At 36.5% G+C, this 24,368-nt stretch overlaps 1 protein-coding gene across 5 annotated transcripts in view; it reads left to right on the forward strand.

The window, feature by feature from the left end:
- CNKSR2 (connector enhancer of kinase suppressor of Ras 2) overlaps positions 1-24,368 on the forward strand; it is a 263,361-nt gene that overhangs the window by 196,159 nt on the left and 42,834 nt on the right. For all 5 annotated transcript variants that reach the window (XM_057538225.1, XM_057538222.1, XM_057538223.1 and 2 more), the window contains 7 exons: positions 1,611-1,659; positions 2,078-2,250; positions 4,294-4,367; positions 4,662-4,733; positions 11,519-11,586; positions 18,081-18,181; positions 20,511-21,057. In XM_057538225.1, the coding sequence (XP_057394208.1) occupies positions 1,611-1,659; positions 2,078-2,250; positions 4,294-4,367; positions 4,662-4,733; positions 11,519-11,586; positions 18,081-18,181; positions 20,511-21,057 (1,084 nt within the window). The remainder of the gene's footprint in view (positions 1-1,610; positions 1,660-2,077; positions 2,251-4,293; positions 4,368-4,661; positions 4,734-11,518; positions 11,587-18,080; positions 18,182-20,510; positions 21,058-24,368) is intronic.

Here is a 24,368-nt window from a genome sequence, read left to right on the forward strand (position 1 = left end):
CTCTTTTCTACACAAAGACCTATTTCCTTAACGGTAGTTTTCATTGTTTTTTCCATTACTTTCGAAAGCATATAATTCAATTAACTCTTTCATTTTAGAAAATGTCACATCACTTGGAAAAATAATGACGTCTCTCTTAAGAGAATTTCATTGTAATGTTTACAATATTTTAAAAAGACAGCTAAAGCTTTGCTTCTTTGAATGATGGATAAATCTGTATTGTGTGCCTAGGAGTTCTTAGGTTCCAACAATATGTATACTGATTATGCTCTGCAATCATGATCAGTATGAGAATATATTTTTATAGGGAAAGAAAAGATAATCTTGTTAAAAAAGAAAACCTGGAGAGCATAAAATATGTTTTTGTGTAGATTTTAAAGTAGACCTTCAGGTTCTAAGAAATAATGTGCAAAAAGCATAGGAAGTACATTATATAACTCAATTCTTTTGAGCTGTCTGTTATCCATGTAGCTTCCTAAAAACAAACCACCCCCATCTTTGTCATTTTTAAAAATAATGAGCTGTAAAATTATAATGATTACTTGTGGGAACACAAAGGGAAAAAAACCCAATCAGTAATTTTACAGCCAAACAATTTAGGGAAAAATAACTATATGTAAATTAACTATACTTAAGCACACTAGCCTGAGTTATTGTTTGAGTTATTATTTTGAAGCAAAGTGCACTCAAGAAAATTAACATAGCATGATGGCTTTTATCTTTTATGCTCTGTCTCCAAAATTGATTGTGTTAGCTAGGCAAGTATGATGCAGGAAGTATATAGCTCAAGGAAATGGTTATAACGATGTCCCATGGAAAGCAAGTGGAAGAAGAGAAATAAAGGCACAAGAGGTGGTAAAGTCAATAAATTGGATGCCTCAATGAAGATTTCCTAAAAATTGCTGGGTTGGAGGTATTATACTATGTAAAACGGAGATAATGGAGGCAGTTGTTGGAGTATGCTTAAGAGTAACAAACATAGGGTCATGGGGGTGACCCATGGAAGAGTGGAGAAGAGTGGAGAAGTAAAGAACATTGGAGATGAGGGACTGAGGAACCAACATACTGACATCACCTACATGAAGATTAGTTCCCCATAATAGAGACAGAAGTAGGTGTGAGAAGAAAATATTGATTCAAGTACTGAAATATTTAGCAACTGAAGGAGATGGCATAGGAGATCAGTAGCTGATGGTGGCTTATGGAATATAATGAAATTCAGAGGAACAAGTGATAGTCATACTTGCTTGACAACTTCATAAGATTTTGTGAGAATCAAATGAGATGTTGCCTGAGAAAGCACTATAAACCCCTAAGAAAGGTAGTGCTCTGCATATATGAGCCCTCAGTTTCAGGCCTGCTTTGTGTCCCTATTTCTCTGCCTACAAAATAAAGACAAAGATAATATTATTCTCTCCTGCTTCATGAGAAATTAGAAAGTTTAGCGGCATGATATATATGAATTTGTTTTGAGTCTTTGGAAAAAGAACGTACTTTCGCTGACCGGGGTTCAGAGTCACCGTTCAGCTTTTGAGTGTTTTCTGCAGCTTGTTGGCACTCCGATGGCACCCTGCGTATCAAATAACATTCTTCCCTATCTTTGATTTCAGACATTTCAGCAGTCTTCTCTGCAGCACAAATCAAAGAAGAAAAACAAAGGTAAGAAAAGGAAATGAAACATTTAGCTGCTTAGTTTGCACTGGGATAATCACCAGCACAGTTCACCCATCCTCTCTTGCCTGAGCCCAGTGTGGTTTGGAAGAGAACAACCCCTAGCACAAGAGCCACCAAGACCGGCTTCTCCTTCAGGTCAATTATGATACAAGGTACCTTTTGCAACACATGGTCTCAACAGGTTTTCAGGCTGGGATCACGCACTTCGGATTAAATTGTATGTCACTCATGTGGGTGAAAAGGTATTAAAATTTTCCATAGTTTTTTATTCTGATACAATGAGAAAATAAGAATTTTTAAGGTTGTTAAGTATCCAGACTTATTTTTATAATCTATAGATTAATCTTCTACCTTCACACCTATACAAAATTTAAAGAGCATTTTTACCCACTATTATCTTTAGGTCCTATAGCCGGCAAGAGCAAAAGACGGATTTCTTGCAAAGATCTTGGCCGTGGTGACTGTGAGGGCTGGCTTTGGAAAAAGAAAGATGCGAAGAGTTATTTTTCACAGAAATGGAAGAAATACTGGTTTGTCCTAAAGGATGCATCCCTATATTGGTATATTAATGAGGAGGTAAGACAAAGCACATTTTGTTTTCTCATGCATTTTATCTTTAACCAAAAGAATCATCGTTTTGAGACTTACATTTTAAAATCATATAATCACCTTAAGGCTAATTCAGGAGACTTCTGCTGGTTATTTTTCAGTCTGCCTTCTTAAAATGGTTGCATTGTGGGGTTCTGGAAAGGCAGTTGTCTCAATTATTCTAATGTAGCAACATATCTGAAATATAGATAATGTACAGTAAAATTCTGTATATCTAATTAAAAATACCAAACTAATTCAAGCAAAAGCTTACTCAAAAGGATTATACATGGAAATTTGATAAAGATTTTTAAATGTCTTGCTTTTTTTCAAAGTTTTAAATTTTTTTCTGTTTGCTTTTTTGGGAGGAAGTCCTTTAGTAAGTTAAGTAAATTAAATTAATACCACCTGCATTTGTTTCAGTTTTTCTTAAGGAATAAATGAACTAGTAGACTAGTTTCAAAAACCTTCAAGTATTCATTTCATTTGGCCCAATAGGGACAGCAGGGGGAGGGTATATAATACATGCAAATTGTTCTTATGATTTCCTGTTTCATTTCCAGTAAACAGATTTATATCCAGAGTAATTATATAACCTGTCACATATCACAACAGATATACAGTATACCTTATTTTTTGATATTCCCTTAACTCTACATTTGCTTCCTTTGCCATAGCCATCTATCAGTTCACCTTAAGTTTTTTAAACAAAAATTTCTATTGTTAGCTTGTTTTTTCATAAAAATGTATGTGGTTTAATGTAGTGTGCTGGCTAAAAACTTTTTGTATGCCAATCAAATAGTATAAAAACATAACGTCTTTATGTTTCTCTTTATTTTAGATCACTTGTAGATTGTCTGCTGAATGCTATTCTGTCTTTCAAAGTTTAATGGAGAGATCATAACTACCCCAAAAGTATTTTAAATTGTTCAAAATTTTTAATTTTAACATTAAAGACATCAAGGGTAACAAAACACAAATCAAAGTTAAGAAATTTGAGACTACTGTATTTACCCTAAGATTGGAAGAAAAAAATGCTCAAATATTGAAAAATATTGGAAGTTATACTGCTCTTGCATATAACACACACATTTTAGTCGCTATCATTAGCATCAAATTTTATTAAGTTTTACATATAAACATACACACACACACTAAAAGAATTGAGAACCCCTATTCTTTTTCTTTGAGATGGCAGATGGGAGTATAATGTCTCTTGAACTTGATATATAAGGAGCCATGAACTGGTACAGCACAGATCAAAGTTTGGGAGTAAAAGTCTGAGGAGTTGGCTCATGAACATGAAAGGGACAACAACATTTAAAGGGTTTAGCCAAAAATAATCTTAGCCTAGTTGTAATAACTTGCATCTGACGTAAGATTTTAGATAATTCTCCTATCTTGTATTCCCATCCCACATTAGGGGGAGGGGCATTTTATGGATTTCATTCAGTTTTCCAAGTGAAACATGACTTTTATGTATATATAGCATGTAAACCAATTCAGATATTTGAAAATCAAATTAATCTCTTCATTTGTAAAATCTTGAGCACACAAAATAATTATTTAATTCAGGTTTAAGAGATTTTTTTTGGAGACAGAAAAGGAATTAAATTAGTAAATGTCCCTACATTTTATATCTGAACATTTAAAATGGTAGAAAATTGAATTGTAAATGTGGACTACAGTTATTTTATATGTTATAAATGTGTATATACATTTTGAGGGAAAAATTACTTATAAAACAGGTTTCACTTTGAGAATTAAAAATTTTTCTATCTTTATTTTAATATAAAAAGGATTTTTAAACATTTCTATGTATTTTAATTTGTACTATTCTAAATGTTCAAAATATACCTTCAATTTAATGGACTATAACAGGTAAGACTGAAATTCTGATCTCTAAAATGTCTAATTTAAAGGATTAAATGAACTGATTTATTAGTATAGATATTTAAGGCATAGTTATATAGTAGCACCAGCTTCAAACCTTTGTATATAATACCCTAAACAAGAGTGTTGCCTCTTTAGGATGAAAAAGCAGAAGGATTCATCAGTCTGCCTGAATTTAAAATTGATAGAGCCAGTGAGTGCCGCAAGAAATAGTAAGTTGATTTTATTTGGGGCGAGGGAAAGAAAGGAAGGATAGTTTGTTTGTTTTTTTTAATTTCTAGCTTTTAAATTATAGGTTGCTTGTCTAATGCTTTCAAATTGAGGTAATAAGAAAGTAGTTTTGTGGGCAGAAAATTGAATTTTTCACTCATTTCTGTCATCACAGCAGAAGCATTATATATGTGAACTCAGATTAGATCTGAGGTAATTTTTATCCATAAAAATTGTTTGGTTCTAACTTATTTCCCAATTTGAAATAAATAAATGTACTCTGTTTCCTTTTGCAGTGCATTCAAAGCCTGTCATCCTAAAATCAAAAGCTTTTATTTTGCTGCTGAGCATCTTGATGATATGAACAGGTAAAGTTACTTAAATTTCAAAATACTTAGAAAGTCAGTTAGGCTTAGAATTCTGTTTTCCACATCAATGCCTAGAGAATAATGTCACTGAAGTTTCTAGATCAGTTTAAAATAAAATGGACCCAGCCATAACTCCATGTAGCCATATCTAATTTTAAAGAATGGCATTTTAAAAAGTCAAAATAAACTCATTGACGTTTCATCAAGTTTACCAAAAATGTGCCAGAATCCATACATAAGCCAAAAACAAAAATCCACTGTAGAAAAAAAAATTTTTAAGTCCATTTCAAGAATGGAATGGTCTTCAAATTTATTCCCAAGTGAGGAAAAAAGGATACCCACAAAAAAAGCTGACTTTTCCAAGTGCTGAGTATTTATGACAGAATATCCATCTCAATAATTCAGGCATAGGCGTAGTTGGTATATCTCTCTGTCACCTTTCTTCTATCACTGGACAGGATTGTGCAGCCAAGTGATTAGATGGCACGTGGTTATTTGGTGGCTCTGGGAAAATCTGGATATATATTTTTTCATTATCTACAACATACTGCTTCTTGTTTCCATTTTGGCTCTTATGAGTTTGATCCTTTCTTCCTTTTTCTTTCCTTTCTCCTTTCCGTTTTCTAGATTTGTAGAAATTGGATTTAAGATTCAAAATTTTCCCCTTCACAGGTCTTTAGTAGGCAGTGCATGTTACATATATGATGTGCCAACAGTTAGGAAGACGCAGAATAGCATAGTGGTTAAGAGTATGAACTTTGGAACCAGGCTGTCCAAATTCCAGATGTCCCACTTAGTAGCTGTGTGACCTTGGATATAGAACTTAACCTCTCTATGTCAGGTATTAACTCTTTTTAAAAAATGGAGATAATAACCATCTCCATCCATAGAACTTTTATGAGGAGCAAATAAGAACACATAAAGGGCTTAGAACAGTACCTGCTAAATTGTAAGTGCTATATAAGTGTTTGCTTTCAATATATATTCCTTTTATATACTTTGGGTTCTCACGCCATATAACTTTCTTTGTATATCTCTAAGGAGTTAGTGTTCAGATATTTGTAAGCACAAAATTTTACAGCTTCATAAATGTGCTTGAACTTGCTAAATGGACACTTAATATGCTTTTATAAATAATCTTGTTCTTTGACACTTCAGAGTATAGGCGTGATTTTTCCAAACCAAGGATATGAATACAAGGAGAGGGCAAAGAACGGTGTTGAGAAAACTTAATAAAATCTTTTATAATTAATAGGAGAACTGAGCCTTTCTTTTATTGAAATATAATTGATTAACAATGTTGTGTTAGTTTCTGGTGTACAGCAAAGTGATTGTTTTATATATTTTCTTTTCTTTTCTTTTCCATTATGGTTTATTACAAGATATTGAATATAGTTCCCTGTGCTATAGAGTAGGTCCTTGTTGTTTATCTATTTTATATATAGTAGTGTGTATCTGCTAATCCCAAACTCCTGGTTTATCTGTCCCCCCCTTCCCCTTTGGTAACCATAAGTTTGTTTTCTACGTCTGTGAGTCTGTTTCTGTTTTATAAATAAGCACATTTGTATCATATTTTGGATTCCACATATAAGTGATATCATATGGTATTTGTCTTTCTCTGTCTGACTTACTTCACTTAGTATGGTAATCTCTAGGTCCATCCAAGTTGTTGCAAATGGCATTATTTCATTCTTTTTTATTACTGAGTAATATTCCATTGTATATATATACGACATCTTTTTTATCCATTCATCTGTTGATGGACACTTAGGTTGCTTCCATGTCTTGGCTATTGTAAATAGTGCTGCTGTGAACATTGGGGTGCATGTATCTTTTCAAATTGTGGTTTTCTCTAGATATATTCCCAGGAGTGGGATTTCTGGATCATATGGTAGCTCTATTTTTAGTTTTTTAAGGAACTTCCATAATGTTTTCTATTGTGGCTGCACCAATCTGCATTTCCACCAAAAGTGTAGGAGGGTTCCCTTTTCTCCACACCCTCTCCAGCATTTATTGCTTGTAGATGTTTTGATGCTGGCCATTCCTACTGCTGTGAGGTGATACCTCATTGTAGTTTTGATTTGCATTTCTCTAATAATTAGCGATGTTGAGCATCTTTTCATGTACCTATTGGCCATCTGTATGTCTTCTATGGAGAAATGTCTACTTAGGTCTTCTGCCTATTTTTTGACTAGGTTGTGGGTTTTTTGTTGTTGTTACTGAGTTGTATGAGCTGTTTGTATATTTTGGAAATTAAGCCCTTTGTCAGTCACATCATTTGCAAATATTTTCTCCCATTCCTTAGGTTGTCATTTTGTTTTGTTTATGGTTTCCTTTGCTGTGCAAAAGCTTATAAGTTTGATTAGGTCCCATTTGTTTATTTTTGCTTTTATTTCTATTGCCTTAGGAGACTGACCTAAGAAAACATTGCTGGGATTTATGTCAGATAATGTTTTGCCTATGCTCTCTTCTAGGAGTTTTATGCTGTCATATTATATTTAAGTCTTTAAGACATTTTGAGTTTATTTTTGTGTAAGGTGTGAGGGAGTGTTCTAACTTCATTGATTTACATGCAGCTGTCCAGCTTTCCCAACACCACTTGGAGAAGAGACTGTCTTTTCTCCATTATGTATTCTTGCCTCCTTTGTCAAAGATTAATTGAGCATAGGTGTGTGGGTTTATTTCTGGACTCTCTATTCTGTTCCATTGATCCATATGTCTGTTTTTGTGCCTATACCATGCTGTTTTGATTACTGTCGCTTTGTAGTATTGTCTGAAGTCTGGGAGTGTTATGCCTCCAGCTTTGTTCTTTTTCCTCAGGAATGCTTTGGCAATTCTGGGTCTTTTATGGTTCCATATAAATTTTAGGATTATTTGTTCTAGTTCTGTGAACTGAGCCTTGTATTTGGTTTCCATAATCTTCTCTTGATTTGCATGTTACCAATCTTGAAATTTCACACTAGCCAATCAGAATTTGGAGAGCTTATTCTCAAAATGAAAATGTTTATGTACTTGTTGGGGAGGGGTGGTACTCTATTTTGTGTTTTAACTATTTTATAATTCTACTGTTGTAGTTACTCACTATCCATTTTACCACAATTGCGCTCAATGCCCTTAGGATAAATATGAAGGATTTACATCATAACCAAACAGAAAATAAGTGGTATATATAATCATGTCCTCTCCTACAAGATAGATCCACTAGAACACAGTTACTTCCATCCAGGAATTAACATAATTTAATCATTTGTGATACTTGCTAATCAGGGTCTTTTTAGGTTTAGAAAATAGCCTGTTCAAAAATGCATTTTTATGAACTATAAAACCATTCTTGATCTCCATTCTCTACCCTGTGTTAGCAATAACTCAGAAGTGTATGATGTCACTAACTCTTCCCTAATACTCCTGTGGATGTATCTGGTTCAGGATATCAGAGAAGAAGCTAAACCAAACCCATATGTTTCATTTTGTTGCCTTTTCTAAGCAATGGGTCAAAGAAAAAAATAAATAAATCTGATCAAGTATGTCATCTCCACATGGTACATTTAAGAGTGCTGTTTTATGTAAGCCTTGCCATGGTGTACTACAACCTTCAGAATTAAATTGTCCTGAAATACTGAATCTTTTTTTAAAATTTAAGTATAGTGGACTTTTATTGTTTTGCCTTGCTTTTTATTTTTTGAATAAGCATATTCCTAATGTCTACTTTCAATAGGCAAGTTTATTAAAAATTACTTGTCAGTAGGACGGAAGAGAGTCAGTGCTGGCAATATTCACAGAGGATTAGTGATGGGGAGAGACAGCCTCCAACAACTTTATTTAATAAGCTGATTGTTACATAACAGCAAGATGATCTGGGTGTTGGTTCATTCTATATGTAGTCCTTTGAAGGCATGTACCTAAGCCTTCAAAAGATGATATAGTTATAAATAATTATAATTATATTATAATAATTATAAATAAATGCCTTACCTGGTTATTTCATAATTTCTAAAGTATTATCATATGTATTTTTAAAATGTAGTGCTAGTTTTGACAGGACCTAGTAACTGGAATGAAAAAGCAATCCTTAGATTTAATTTTCTTCTGTAAAATCCGCATGTGTGTATACACATACATATGCACACGCATACATATACATATACCCAAATATATATAACTTAGAATATTAAAATCTCACCATCTATTTTTTGAGTAGCTTTAAGTTTGATTGTGAGGTAATCTGCAAAAATACTTTTGAGCACCCTACCACCAATCCATCTGTTCCATCCTCAGAAATGAGCATTGAAACATTAAAAAAAACTTTTTTGCCAGCCTGTGTGAAATCTGTGGGAAGAAAACAAAACATCATGTTTCTCAAGTATTCTGAGACTTATTTACTGAATTCACTTGGCCTATGTATTCCTTTTCATGTCAGCACATATGTCCTTATAATTGTCAGGACTCACCAGTTTCTGTTTAGTGTGATTATTTTACATTTCTTCCCTAGTTCTTACTCTTGTTTCCCTCTCAGTACGTTATTCTGTGTCAGCTGTTGACAGCTTCATTGGAACATTCACCATAGGCCCAATCCTCTTATCCTTAAATATTGTCTGTCTCCCTCACTGAAGATACAGGCATCATGAAAACAGATACTTTGTTTCATTTATCTCTCTCTCTCTATCCTCAGTGCCTAGAACAGTACCTGGCACACATTAATATTTCTTAACTCAATTGATGCATATATATCTGCTGTTCATAATAGCATATAAACACCAAACCATAACTGCAGCAAGTGTTTGGATAAGCATCTTCTAACTGAGGCCTAAGGACAACTTTATCCAAGACAGCAACAACAGTTGTGTAGCATTCAGCCTTTTGTGTCTATACATACAAGTTTATGCATACACTTTGTAAAGAGTTTTTATTGTGGACAGAATTTTTCTTCCTAAAAGTAGTTTAATTTTTAATTGTCTTGTGGAATTTAGGAATCCTGGAGCTCATCCAAGGCAGAAATTATGTCTTATTCATTTTTGGACCCCCAAAACGTAGCTCATTGTTCAGCATAACAGGCATTTAATAAATGTTGTTGAGCTGAAAAATTAAGAAGCCTCTTTTTAGTTTCCTTATTCATCTCATGAAGACCTCACTGCTCTTAAGACTTCTGATCAAATGAAATTTCAGTGATATATTAAAAAGTAGTAAATATGAAGTACTGAATTAAAATTCAATAACGAGTGTTCCTCTAGTGGTATCAACATCATTTCCACCCAAAAAGCACCAAGCCAGTCTTTCCTAAGAGTGCTAAGATTCACCTTGTAGTACAAATTCAACCCCTTTCTTACTACAAATGACCTATAGACTAGATTTTAATTTTGACCTTTTACTAATGATTAGAGTCATTTTTAAAAGGTTATTTGTCATGAAGTTAACTTCTTGACTTACAGTTTATAATTTTCTGGATCGTGTGTATATATCATGCTACTGAATTCATTTGATCCATTTTTTTTTCATTTCTGCTCCAGTCCCTTCTTTACTTCCCATAGTTGAGGTGATCATTACATTGTAGGCTTTGTCAAAATAAAGTTGTGCTTTAAGTGACTTATTCTTAAAATTAAAGCTTAAATTTCCATGGATGTGATTTTGTCCATTAGAGAAACAACTTTCCTCCCTCCCTTTTCAAGATATTCTAAGTATCTGATGCACAGTTAACACCACTTGGCATAAATGATGAAACGTATGAGTCACTTCAAAGAAAGTCATCTTCCACTTGACAGGGGAGATAATCTCCTAGGAGAAAAACTTCTCAAACACAGTTTTTTCCTAAAAACGTTTCGATCAGATTATTCCACAACTTAATGATGTTAACTATACTAGTGATTCCAAACTTACTCAAGCTAGTTTGGAAAGTTGATTCTTCCTTACTTTCTTATTTGGGAAAATATATGGATCATAGCTCAGGATTGACCAGTGGGAAACTGTCAGGTGAGTTTAAAGATTTTGTGATTTGATAATCTGATGCAGTGTAAACAGTTATCCAGAATAATGAACACAGGGAGTGACCTGGTGGGACAAAAGACGGAGATTGAAATAGTGCTTTACTTCAGGCAGTTCCCTACATTGGCAATAGCAACTCTACTGAAAGAGGAAAGAACTAAGATTTATTTTTAAATTACTATTGTTCATGGAAATAAATTTTCAAGATCTAAACAGAAGTTAAAATTGTATATGCTCGTTTTGTCTTTGGAAAAACCTAATACCCTTGTATTTAGAGACAAATTTCCAAAGTATACTACTACTGAGATGTGTTTCCCTTTGGATCATTAAACTTAAAGGAGATTCATCAAAACTAATATTTCATAGTAAAACATATTTTGACAGGCAAGGTCTATAATTTTTTCCCTTCTCAGGACAAATTATATCTGATATTGTTTAAATATCTCTAAAGGAGCATTTGTTCTGAAGAAACAGAACAGCAAAAATATTTGGAGTGCTTTTACATTTAGAGCAACAGAATTAATAGGGCTTTGGTCATCTCAAAACCCTTTATGTTACAGATGTTAACAGGTTTGCCCAAGACTTTTCTAGTGAAATAGCATCTTTAGTGTGGGAGCAGTCTGTACTACAGCAAATTATAGCTCATTGAAGACTCCGTGTGTTAAGAGTAGCAAAAAGCACACCCTTTATCTAGGATTATTCCATAAATTCTTATACATTTTAAAATAACTATTCCCAAGAAAATAGTTAAGTATAAAGTATAAAAAATTCAGTTGCAATGTTACTGATTTTAATATTTGTTTTTTCAGGTGGCTTAACAGAATTAATATGCTGACTGCAGGATATGCAGAAAGAGAGAGGATTAAGCAAGAACAAGGTAAAGAAATACTTTTTTTTTTACTATTGTGTTACACTTCTTTTTTCTTGCTGTTTTCCTATACAGTGATTCACTGCTATCACTTGAGAGAAAATGCGTATGTCAGTCTGTGGTTATTTCTCTTCTGTGCACTTTGAATCCAAACCATAGCATCTTATGGGTAAGGTTTAGTAAATTAAACAGGAAATAAACTCAAATTTTTGGAGCAGCTAATGTGGAGCTCATTCCTGTTTGTTGCCATCTTCTTTAGTCTACTTCCTATGGAGGAAAAAAAATCTTAAAGATTAAAAAGCCTAGGGTGGGAGGGAGGGAGATGCAAGAGGGAAGAGATGGGGGGAATATATGTATATGTATAGCTGATTCACTTTGTTATAAAGCAGAAACTAACACACCACTGTAAAGCAATTATACTCCAATAAAGATGTTAAAAAAATAAATTAAAAAACCTAGAATTGGTCCTTTATATTGACCCAAGTCAAGGTCCTTGGTGGTGAGTTGTTTTTTCTACTTAGTGGTTTCACAGACATTTAAGTGCTCTTTTATGCAAAGAGCTCAGATGAATGATCCCTTCTTCCATAGATTATCTCATTTGCTTGTGTTCTTCAGTTCTGTTACTATGTTAGCTCTGTGATCTTATGGAACTTGCCTTAGTATTGACCTCACATTTATGAAATACAGTATCCTGATGCAAAATTGAAGTCTTAACAAAAGTTGTGGTCACCGTTCTAAAAGTAGCTTCAGGGCTTCCCTGGTGGCACAGAGGTTAAGAATCCGCCTGCCAATGCAGGAGACACGGGTTCGAGCCCTGGTCCAGGAAGATCCCACATGCCGCGGAGCAACTAAGCCCGTGCGCCACAACTACTGAGCCTGCGCTCTAGAGCCTTCGAGCCACAACTACTGAAGCCCGCGTGCCTACAGCCCGTGCTCCACAACAAGAGAAGCCACCACAGTGAGAAGCCCGTGCACTGCAACAAAGTAGCCCCTGCTCGCCGCAACTAGAGAAAGCCTGCGCACAGCAACGAAGACCCAACGCAGCCATAAATAAATAGATTTATTTAAAAATAAAAGTAACTTCACATTTCCCAAAGAATGTTTGCTATACATCCCTTGGAAGCATAAATAGTTCTTTGAAAACTTTTGAGACATCCTGAAGTTAAAAGGATTCCACACATTGATACACATATTTCTAGTTGTGTCTCCAGTGGACATAGCCTGTTGGTCGACATGAAGATTCTGAAAACCTACTGTTTCCTCACGGGGAAGACTTTTTAAAACATCTCAAAACTGACGGTTAGAGAGATGTAAAGAAGATAACCAGATTCCAAAACCAATCTTTCAGCAAATATTTAGGTCAGGGGTCAGCAAACTTTTGTAAAGATCCAAATAGTAAATATTTTAGACTTTGCAGGCCTTAAGGTTTCTGTTGAAACTATTCAACTCTGCTATAGACACAGGAAGGGAAGTGGCTGTACTTCAATAAAGCTTTATTTACGGACACTGAGATTGAATTTCATAACATTTTTCACATTTTGAAAAATATTCTTCTTTTGATTTTTTTTATCCACTTAAAATGTAAAAACCATTCTTGATCCACAGGCTGTATAAAAACAGGCAAAGAGCCTCATTTGGCCTGCAGGCCACAGTTTATCAACCCCTGGCTTAGAGCCATGGGGTGAGAGAATGGGGGTGACTAGAGCAGTGAGGGGTGAGGAGATAGGGCAGGAAGATTTCCAAGAAAGAGCAAAATATGGTTACTGCCAATGGGAATTCAGCATCTTATTGAGACTCTAAAAAATTCACACTTGAAATTGCCTAAGAAAAATTAAAGAGCAACATAAAGTAAATGAGTACTAATTTTTGCACCACATGCAACTGATTTAAAAAATTGCTAAGTGGCTGCAAAATTTTTTTAAAAACCTGAGAAGGAGGCAGGATTAATGAGGAAATACTTGGAGAAAGTAATCAGTGAGCCTGATATAAAGTTAGCGGTGAAGAGGCAGAGAAGATATTTTGTTAAATATTAAAGTGTTTCTGAATAAGGCCTTCAGCTAACACTCTAATTGTATTAAGGTGAAATAAGCACCCATCCTGCCTGAAATTACATTGAATTCTAGTAGAAAAGATACTCTTAGTACAATATGGAAAGTGAAACATGGGAAAGTACAAACCAAATTCCATGGGAATGAGGCTGGAGAAATTCCTTCTAGGAGGGAAATGGGAAAAAAAACATTATGCGGACTCATTATCTGAACTGGTTCTCGCAGGATGAGAAGTAATAAAATAAAACATTCCTGGGAGTGGAAACAGCATGAGTACTTCCACAAATAACATGGAAACCATCTCTATCAAATCACTGTGCACAGGCAAATCCCGGCCAGGACTATGAAGTGTCAGGCCAGTTATTGTCACATTTCTTCATTGTTAAAAGTTTATTCTCCACTTTCATACTTCTACTTAATTTATAGGCCTACAATTATAGTAAGGGAGCTAAATACACAAACACACACACACACACACACCAGCCTTCCTTTTCAAATTACTTTAAAAAGCATGAAAACTGTTCTTTAAAAGTGCATATAGATTTATTTCTCAGTTTTTTAAGATGCAAGAATTAGAAGTGTGGGCAATGTGCCAATAGGAGAATGAATCTTGAAAAAAGTCAATTCGCATGAATAAGGAACCTTGGATTTTCAGGCTTCTGTATTTTATCACTCTACATTGCTTTGAAGCTGAGCATGGCCTTGATTTTAGTGGATTTCCTTTGTACTTGGCATTATATAACCAAACTTCATTATGGATGAAAGAACTGGTAAGTCATATTGCACATGCACGTTCCAAAAAATACTCATTCCATGGATTCATGCTGCCATAGTCTTTCATGTGAGTATTTATTTTAGTGCCTACTGGAACGTGGTAGACAATCATAGGTAGAAGCTAATAGTTACAGTTCAGGTCTCTACAACCAGAATCTCTGAAATAATTTAGATTTCCACCTAGAGTATACATTCATCAGGTACTCTAACATAGGTCAGAAACATATTAGACTTCCTACCTTATGCAGGATTAGGTCTTACGTATTCTATATAGACAACTACTGGATGCATGTGTCTGTTCCACACTTCTATAGAATTGTTTGACATCTAAGTACCATTCTCAGTAGTGAAGTTAAACTTGATACAAAATATAGCTCTTTGAGAATTGGGAATATTTCAGAAAGATGCAGAGGAATAACTGCCAAACACTGTTTCTATTTAAATACTCAGTACAGCTTGGAAGTGACTCTTTCATTTACTTAAATAAAAGTTTAGTGAATTGCTGTCTTTAACTACAGAAGTATAAAGGATATGGGGTTCTTTTTCATTATGCATTGTTTTACTTAGAGAAAACAGGGTTACACTAAATTCTGCCAAGATCATAATTTAGCTAATTGTCTGCTAATCATTTTTCTATATTTTTCCAGCTTCAAATCAGACATTCATGGCACATTATTTTCAATCACACACGAGGTCTTTGTAAAGCTTTAATTACATAAAAGTGAATGAAATACATTGTATTTCTTTGATAGTTCTAGATGAAAAAGTCAATTTCAAATTATCCTTTTGTATCAACATGAGAAATAAAGTAGAAATTTTCCTCTTCTATTGATGGCACTGTTTATTCATGATTAGTTACTTGTAAAATTGAATATCACTGCAAGAGACATTAAAAGTATCCATTTATTTTGTGCTAAATAGAGAGCTAAGAAAAATAAATTAATTTGCTCTTAGAATGAAAATCAGACTGGTTTCAGCCTCTGGGCAGCAGTGTGCCTGTAATTTTCCACACAAACCCAAAATGCCTAAATTTTCTGTGTGGCCTCTTCCCTGGCATTGCTCTCTCAAAGACACACAGCTTAGTGTGTGAAATGAAGTTAATTTGCAAAGTGGTATTTCAGCCTTTTCTTAGGCAACCCAAGAAAACTTTGGTTTGATGGTGTTTTTTCTTTAATAAACCAAGAATTACATCAAATAAAGGATTAGAATTCTTCCTAATTTAGCGGGGGTTGCGGTGGGGGGGTGGGGGCTGAGGAGAGAGAGAATCTCCTAAATCTGTCACTTGTAATGATAGCTATAGGGATCTTGATAAAATGGTGATCATCTCCTTCTCAGTGTGCTCATAGGACCCCTTGAGGTGCTAACTCCTTGAGACCCAAGGTCTCAGTGCAAAGGTGAAGGGGGAGCTCAGCACAGGTGCCATAGTTTCTGGAAATAGTGGGAAGGGTAAGAGCAGAATGATCTTCACAAGCCTACTGCTTGGGAGCAGGGTGAGGGGGTGCTTAGTTCCTCCACCTCCAGCAATAATTTCCCAGTAGTATTTCAAGCTCCCACAAAACTACCCAACTGAGGCCCCAGAGCTCCAGAATTCACTTTTCATTGCTGGAACTTGCTACAAGAAAAAACTAATGTCTAAGAAGATGAACACTAGGCATTTATCTCTTGTGTGATCTGGGTCAGACTGTCCTGGCATGCTACCTACAAATCCACCCAATATTAGGGATCTTAATATTTATTGAGTGCTTTCAAGATGCAAAGCGCTTGAATATATGTTACCTTAGTAGCCCACTCACACAACTCTGAAAGGTGGTTATTATTAGCCCCCTTTTACAGATGACAAAACAGACTCAAAGAGATTAAGTAACCATCACAAGAGCACAGAAATGGTAATTGGTACAGCCAAGCACTGAACCTACATCTGCGTGAGTATATAGTTCATGCTTTTCCCACCAGTGTTTACTGGGTCCGTTTCTGGGCAACTACATCAATTCATATTTGAGGGGGAGACTTAGTATGCTGCCCATCACTGATGTGACCCAATGTAAAAACCAGATCTCAAATTTAAGTTAACTAGTGTTTGCTTATCCTTTACTCAAAGGGAATAATTAAAGTAGGAATTGGATTTTCAGAGACCTTGTATTTTGTGGCCTGAATATAATAATCTCTATTGCTAAAGAATTTTGAGCAGCAGGAGGAGGGGGGCTTGAAGGATCATGAATATATGTCACATTAAATTCTCCCGCTAAGTCGTACAAAGAGTCCCAGTGACTTGGCCCTTCGAGGCTTAGAGCAAGGCAATTTCTTAGTTCAAACCGCAGTTCTACTACTTTCTATTTGGCATATTATAGTAAGTACTCAGTAAATGTTAGCTGTACTTATTAATCAGCACCACAAGGAAAATATATAAAAATATTACAATATGGGAATTCCTGGGTGGATAAGGGTACCTGTAAAAATATGTGCCATGATTTTTCACCTACATCTGAATATTAGTTAAGGTTCTTTTGTGATTTAGATTTTCATAAGAATAAGGAAACTTTTGTTTTAATAACTTTTCTTTTATCATTTGAAATTCATATGAATAATACTTCTAGGTTTTTCCTTGTAAATCACATAAAGAATTAACCCAGCAGTTACAGGGTGGTTGAGATAGTGGTAGAACAGATTCTGATGATTGGCCTTTGTGCTGTATTTTACTTACTTGACTAATGTATCTCTCGGAGTTTTTCCCCTTCCCTCTTGCCTGAGGTCTGCCAAGTCACTTTGTCTAGAGGCTTACATTTTCTACCCTTTTAAGTAGTTCTAGAAGTTTGAAACTTACAGCCCACATCAGCAGATTTGCCCTTTTGCGTTTGGCAAGAATCAGGGTTTGCCATGTGTTTCCAAGTAGAGGTGGGAGTATGGTGTTATAGAGATTCATGTCAGCATGACTCTGGAAACAGCGACTGTTAGATAACCAGTGAACTGAAGCCACAGAAGAGGATTGAGAACATTATGTTTGAAGCTGTTTATACCTGTAGAGATCTACAGCAACCTATGTATTTCTTTTTTTTTTTTTTCAACCTATGTATTTCTTCTTTGAGTGTTCATCTTTAGGATAAAATGATACACCTTTAAGAGGCATCATGTGACATCATTCGTTAATTGAAGCTTTAAGTAATTTGGTCTGGAATCTAAAATACCCTAAACCTTATTTGACTTATGCAGTGTCTTTGTCTTAACTCCTTCTTTTTTTTTTTGACGATGACAACAACAGAGCAAAATTTAATTTGTAGTGTTTGCCAATTTCCATGGTATAAATACTCGCACCACGGCTGATTCTGAACTCTCAATGCAATATCAGCCGTTGGCAAAATTCCTGAAAATTTAATAATCAGCCTTCTCAGGCTGTGACAAGTCAGCTCCAGCACCCCACTGGAGGCATATTGCCCTACCTAAAATTGTGGCTATGTGTAATTGCTTGCTTTAAAAGGAGGTTGGAATTAGGTGATTGTACTCTTCCTTCCTCCTCAAAACCCAACTGAAAATAAAAGTTGGTGGGCCTGGAGTAGCGAGTGCTGGGGAGCAGGGTGTCAGAATGGAATTTAAACTTCCTTTTGTTAGCTGGTAGTGTGTGTTCCTGAAAATATGGCTAGAAACTTTTAATGGGATGTTGATGTATCCATGTGTGTGAATTTTCAGATTACTGGAGTGAGAGTGACAAGGAAGAAGCAGATACTCCATCAACACCCAAACAGGACAGCCCTCCACCCCCCTACGATACATACCCACGGCCTCCCTCCGTAAGTTGCCAGTAGGAATATACTCAATATAGCATCAGATTCTTTGACCTGAGACATCCTCTTTGTATGTTAAAAAACATTATGTAGTTAATTACATGTCACACCTTGGTGTTTTTAGGGGGAAAGAAAACGGGGAGTCTAAAAGCAATAAGGGAAAAAAATTTTAAGTATACAAAGAATATTTAATCAGGAGAAGCAGTCACCACAGATTCCACACTAGTAAATATCTTACCAGTTTTATTAAGAAAACATACCATTTGTGTCAGAGTAGCCTTCATGAAAATATCAACAACAAAAAAAAGTCTTCTTAGAAAAAGATATATAAATTGACCTTATCTATTCTACACTAACAAAGTTAATTCCTATGTCCTTTAGAAGCAATTGTAAAAATTTATATTTGTATTGAACATGTTTTGGCATGTAGCTTTTCAGGCAGCCATGGGGTCTGGTTTAATGTATATGTGTTTATGTGGTGCTCTTCTTCTTAAGACTTCTTAAACCTGTGTAAATTATTCTGTGTATAGACTGTACCTTGATCTTTACAACTGTCCTGGTTTGTTTCATGCCCATTTCCCATCAGAATTACCGAAAGAGTCTCAATGCTGTCACATTTTAGGCAATACATTGCATGGTCACAGTACCATAAGAGTCAATTCTGCCTATCTTGAGACTGAGTCTTCCAAATAGGAAATGGAAGCTGGATTTAAGTGACAATAGCAGCCACCTAATTCTACCTCTGTATTACTCCCGGGGATTTTTAACAAGAAGGGTGCTATGCAAGATGTTCATATAATTCTAGGCCACTTCTCAACCTTGGCTGTGCATGAGAATCACCTCTGGAATGTTTTAGAAATGCAGATGCTCAGGCCTCATCCAGAGATATTAAATCAGAATATTTGGGACTGCAAACAGCTCACTGGACTGGACTGTGAACTTTTTGAGAACAGGGACCCCGTTCTATTCATCTGTACATCCCTATGGCCTGGCACAGCACTGGTACTTATTTATTAAGTGCTCAATAAATATTTCTGAAATGAATGAATGAATACTTTTGGCTAAGGACTAAAAGGGAAGTCACATTTTTAATTGAAATGTTTGATGACAGTATCTCTTACCTAAGGGAAAAAGGAGAAAAGTAGACAGAAATGCAGAATTGTTCCTCTCCATATACACATTTCCTTAATAGATGCTGCAGTGTACCAAGTGCAACAGACAAATGAAATAATGAAGTCAGTAACAAGGTATAGTTTATATCATATTTTCCCTCTTTCCCTAAAACATTAGGGTCTAAATAGTTCCTTTAAAATATCTGTAAACGTGGGAGAAAGGGAAACTGCAGCTTGACCAAACCGCTCTTTAATCATAGCAACTTGTGAATTTCAAGAAGGAAACTACTCACATTGTGATTAACATGTGGGAAGAAAAACTGGCTGCCCACAGAAGATGCCACTTAACTTCTCCTTTACCCAGAGGGGAAGGTGTACTTTCACCTTAGTCGGGCTTTTCCTGGCCACAACCTCAGCCTCAATCGTAATGATCACATCTAACAAATCTGGCTCCTCCTGCCTGGAAGGGGCCTGGGCTGGTCTGCTAGACCCCAGAGCTAGAGTAAGTCTTGTCCCGGTAGGGGTGCCTGCAAGTCTTTTATAGCATTCACTTGATGCCTGTCCTTTTTCTTGGTTGTGCTTTGTGCTGTAACATATATTCCCAAACTTTAAATTCCAAGGAGAAGAATATTCCATTTTTCTTTTATGTTTATGTGCTCTGAAGTGGCTATGCTCAAGGCAAATGCTAATTCCCATCAGGGTGTAATCTCATCCTTCCTACGTTTTTAACTCTCTAGAAAGTGCCACAGAACTGACAGGACTATAAGAAAGCTTATCCTTGACACTCTAGGAGGAGACATTCACCTATGAAGAAGAGGAAGGCCTGTGTCCGATTAGAGGCACCTTGTTTTCACATCCAAAATCCTGTCTCCTTGCTGTCATCCCCAGACTCCATAAAATCTGGAAATACGAATTTGGCAACAATTCTTCAGGATTTTGAATGCATAGAGATTTCAAAACTTAGGATTTTTTTTTCTTTTTAGTTGCTAAATATTTCTTACATAGGCACTCACGTTGCCTTATACTTTGTTGTAAAAGTTTGCACTAGTATGTCACATTTTTCACGAGAGCCCAGCGTAGCTGTATTTCAGTACATCCACGTTTCAGTCTCTTAAAATGTCAGCTGGGGCCTGACTTTGAGATGGTGGAAATCAAATGTGTTCCTTGGTGACAGGCATGGTCTGCTATTTCTGTGGAGACTGATCAGAGGCTCCTTTCCACAGATGAGTTGTGCCAGTCCTTATGTGGAAGCGAAACACAGCCGGCTCTCCTCGACAGAGACCTCTCAGTCGCAGTCCTCCCATGAGGAGTTTCGCCAGGAACTGACTGGGAGCAGTGTGGTGTCCCCCATTCGCAAGACAGCCAGTCAGCGCCGCTCCTGGCAGGATTTAATCGAGACGCCCCTGACGAGCTCAGGGTTACACTATCTTCAGACTCTGCCCCTGGAGGATTCCGTCTTCTCTGACTCCGCGGCCATCTCCCCAGAGCACAGGCGGCAGTCCACCCTTCCAACTCAGAAGTGCCACCTACAGGATCACTATGGGCCGTACCCCTTAGCCGAGAGCGAGAGGATGCAAGTGTTAAATGGAAACGGGGGCAAGCCTAGAAGTTTTACTCTGCCTCGAGATAGCGGGTTCAACCACTGCTGTCTGAACGCACCGGTTAGTGCCTGTGACCCGCAGGATGACGTGCAGCCCACAGAGGTGGAGGAAGAGGAGGAGGAGGAGGAGGAGGAAGGGGAGGCAGCAGGGGAAAACATAGGAGACAAAAGTAAGTATGCTGATGGAGATTCTCAGCCTGTATACACACATTCCTAACCTTTTCAGACTTCTTATTTTAAGAAAATAGAATTTTGTTTCCCTTTTTTCTTAAAATATTTTGCTGCATAGGAAGTCAGGTATCCCTTGGTGTCCCGCTTTCAGAACTTGAGTAAATTGGGGGAAAAAAAGATGAGTAATGAAGCCTACATCCCAGGACACCCACAGCTAGAGCAAATAATTTTCTTTTTTTTGGCCCATCTGCCTTTTAAGGTTGATGGCATTCATTTGTTTTTCTTCCTCCTCTTATCCACTTTCTTCTCACTTGCATGCATCATCCCTTTGGTCCACAGTTGTTGCCCCCTGAGTTTGGGTTAAGAAGCTATAAATGCTTCAAGCAGGGTGTTAGCAGAACCTTGGTTGAATAAGTAAGTGAATACACATACACACACTCACACATACATACATATAAAACTTCCCTTTTCACCATGAGAAGATTGAAAGGAAAAATCCAAAAGAATTTTTCAAAGAAGAAATTTTACATAGCATTTCTATCAACTTCAAATAGCAGAATCTGTTTCTAGAGACCAATTTGCCAAAAGCATCCATTTACTTTCTTGGTATGTATGTTGATTGCAAAGCTCAATTTATGTGAATCAACTCTTGAGAGAGACAAGTCATTAAGTAACCCTCTGATTGGCATTAAAAGAATATGTTTACTAGTTATCAAGTTATTTATCCAACATGCCATACCAAGCTTCTGTTTATAACTAATGTGATATACCAGTCCAGAAACCCAGGCTAGTTTAAGAGAAAGGCTATAACTCAGTTGTTTTACTTAGAAAGAAAATCTAGTTCTGGCTATAAGACTTGAATATAAAATACCCCCAAAAATAGTATAGAAGAAATAGTATGAAATCTCTTTATTCAAAATGAAGTATGGGCCAATTAGTGCAGATGACCCAAGCCGGTGCTGATGAAACCACAGTTACTGCTTTGGTCCCACTAGGGCATTAGACTTCTCTTTTTAAAGGATACAAACAGACTGTATTCTTCGGCCCATTTCACACAGTATGGACACTTTGATTACAGGATATATTAGTGTAAGTTCTTCTTTACAACTGGAAAAACAACTCAAAGCTCACAGGCTACCAGCAGGTCAGAAGCCTCATGTCAATTTGAAGCTTGGCTCATTTAAAATGAGGGTTACTTTGGAGATAATCGACAAGAAAATACAGTGGACCTTTTCTACTATCAAAATATGAGTTGCTTATAATAAAATTCATATGTTAAAGCAGTTTCCATGTAAAGTATATTTTAGCCATAATCTCCATGAGGAGCCTTATAAAAGGTATACTGTTGGTTCAGGAAAGGTGATTACCTGCCACGCCCTCACAACATTCACGTCTATTAGAAATTATAGAAGAGTCTTGTGGAGGAAAGATCTAGGAACCCTGTTAGGCCTCTGTAGGAGTTCTGGCAAGCACGATAATATATTTTTAATATTAAGATGATTAGTATAAGTTGTTTCCTAAAACTTAACTAAGGATGCATTAGAAACCTCCTTTCCACTGTTGTCCAGGTGCTGCACAACTGCTACAACTAAGTATGTGAGGTTTATTCAGCATTCTACAAACGCATTGGGGAAAATACTTCATCTCTGCCATTTTAAAATAAATTGTGTTGAAATTAGGCACAACCCTCTGAAATAGAGAATCCTGTTCACAACACATTCCATCATTGCCACGGGTACAAGTCTTTGAGGCTGTCTTTTTCAACTGGCTAGATACTCAGCAGTTCCTCCTGGGCGTTGTGTAGGGAGGACTAGAATGGAGAATACGTGCCCTAGGACCTGAAAGGCAAACCTAGCCCTGGGCTCACCCTTCCTTCAGGCTCCACTAGCCCACAGAGCATCCCTAGTTAGATGGCGTTCGATTATTTTTTCTTCTAGTGTCTGTTTTTTGCTGTTTTGTTGATTGGATGTATTTTTAGCCATACAGATGTACTCCCAAGTTGGTGGGTTTTTCCTTTAGGTTCCCAAATGAGTCAAGTGGGCAGTTATTCAATACTTTCCATCTTTTTCAGCAGGCTCTCTCTTTGTGGAATGATTGCGATAAGGCAGAACCACCCTAGGAAGTGTGTCGGTAAACTTGGTATTATTGCACATTCTGTCTTTGCGGTTCGATATCGTGGGGTAGTTCGCGTTATTTCAGTCGGATCTGTTTCACTAAAGGTGGCCTTGCACTACCTTGCAGGGCCCCATTTCTTTCTGGGTATTTTTCTATAATCTTGCCACTTGATGTCTCAGTGTCCTTTAAACCATTCTCAACAGGGCAGTACGTTTCATGCTTGCCTGGAAGATGCTTCTTAACTTAATGGAGTACATGTTCGCCTTCCCAATGATGGTTTTTCTGCATTACTGTTTCTAATATTTAGGAGTGTGCAATTTGATGAGCACCTCCTTTGGGAAATATCAGCTCTAAAATCAGTGTTTTCAAAAGAATCTTCAAGGTCTAGTTAAGGAGTGTCTTGTTCATGACTGCCCTGAGTCGGCCATTAGGAGTAAGTATTCCAGGCTGCTTACTCAAATCAAGCTGTTTGGTGTTCTGTCAGTAGAGTCAAAATTATACATGGGAAAGAAGCACACTTACAGCGTGCCCTCCGCCCGGAGCTCTCACTGTGCTACCGCTCTGGTCAGCAGGCTCCCGTGCTTGTTAGAATCAAAGACTAGCAGTGGTGTGTTACTAACTGTCCTGCTCGAGGCCAGCATGCACTGTGACCTACTAAAGTGAATTTGCACTAATCAAGTACAGACCTGCAGAGCAAATAAGTTTCACGTCCCTAGCTCCAAACATTTTTCTCAGTTTGCCAAGAAATTAAAAATACGAAGTGCCAGGCAAGTGAGCAGAAGGAGCCATGGGAGAAAATATGAAAATATAGCTTATGTTCAGCTTTAAGGGTGAAGAATTACGTCACCAACCAAACCCCTTTCGTGATCTATATTATATAGTGCGTATGAGTTTACAGAGCAATCTAAGAAGCAAGATGTACCTAAATCTGTGACCTAGATGTTTTTTCATTTTCTTCATACAGGTGGAATTTGGCCCTGCTTCTGAGGTGTAAATGTAGTCTTCTTTAGAGCATACTTCAATCTCCGTTCTCATGGTTGAACTACCTTTTGTCTTATTTTGAAATTCAATTCTTTAACTGAGTCATACTGTGATTTTTCTGAGGCTGAACTCATTTTAGTCTAAAGTGGATGATACTAAAAGTACACAGATGAGACCTGTTGTGTTTTCCTTTGACAGAAAAGTCAGCTTGAAT

The sequence above is a fragment of the Balaenoptera acutorostrata genome, chromosome X, assembly GCF_949987535.1.
Source record: "Balaenoptera acutorostrata chromosome X, mBalAcu1.1, whole genome shotgun sequence".
Classification (NCBI taxonomy): domain Eukaryota; kingdom Metazoa; phylum Chordata; class Mammalia; order Artiodactyla; family Balaenopteridae; genus Balaenoptera; species Balaenoptera acutorostrata.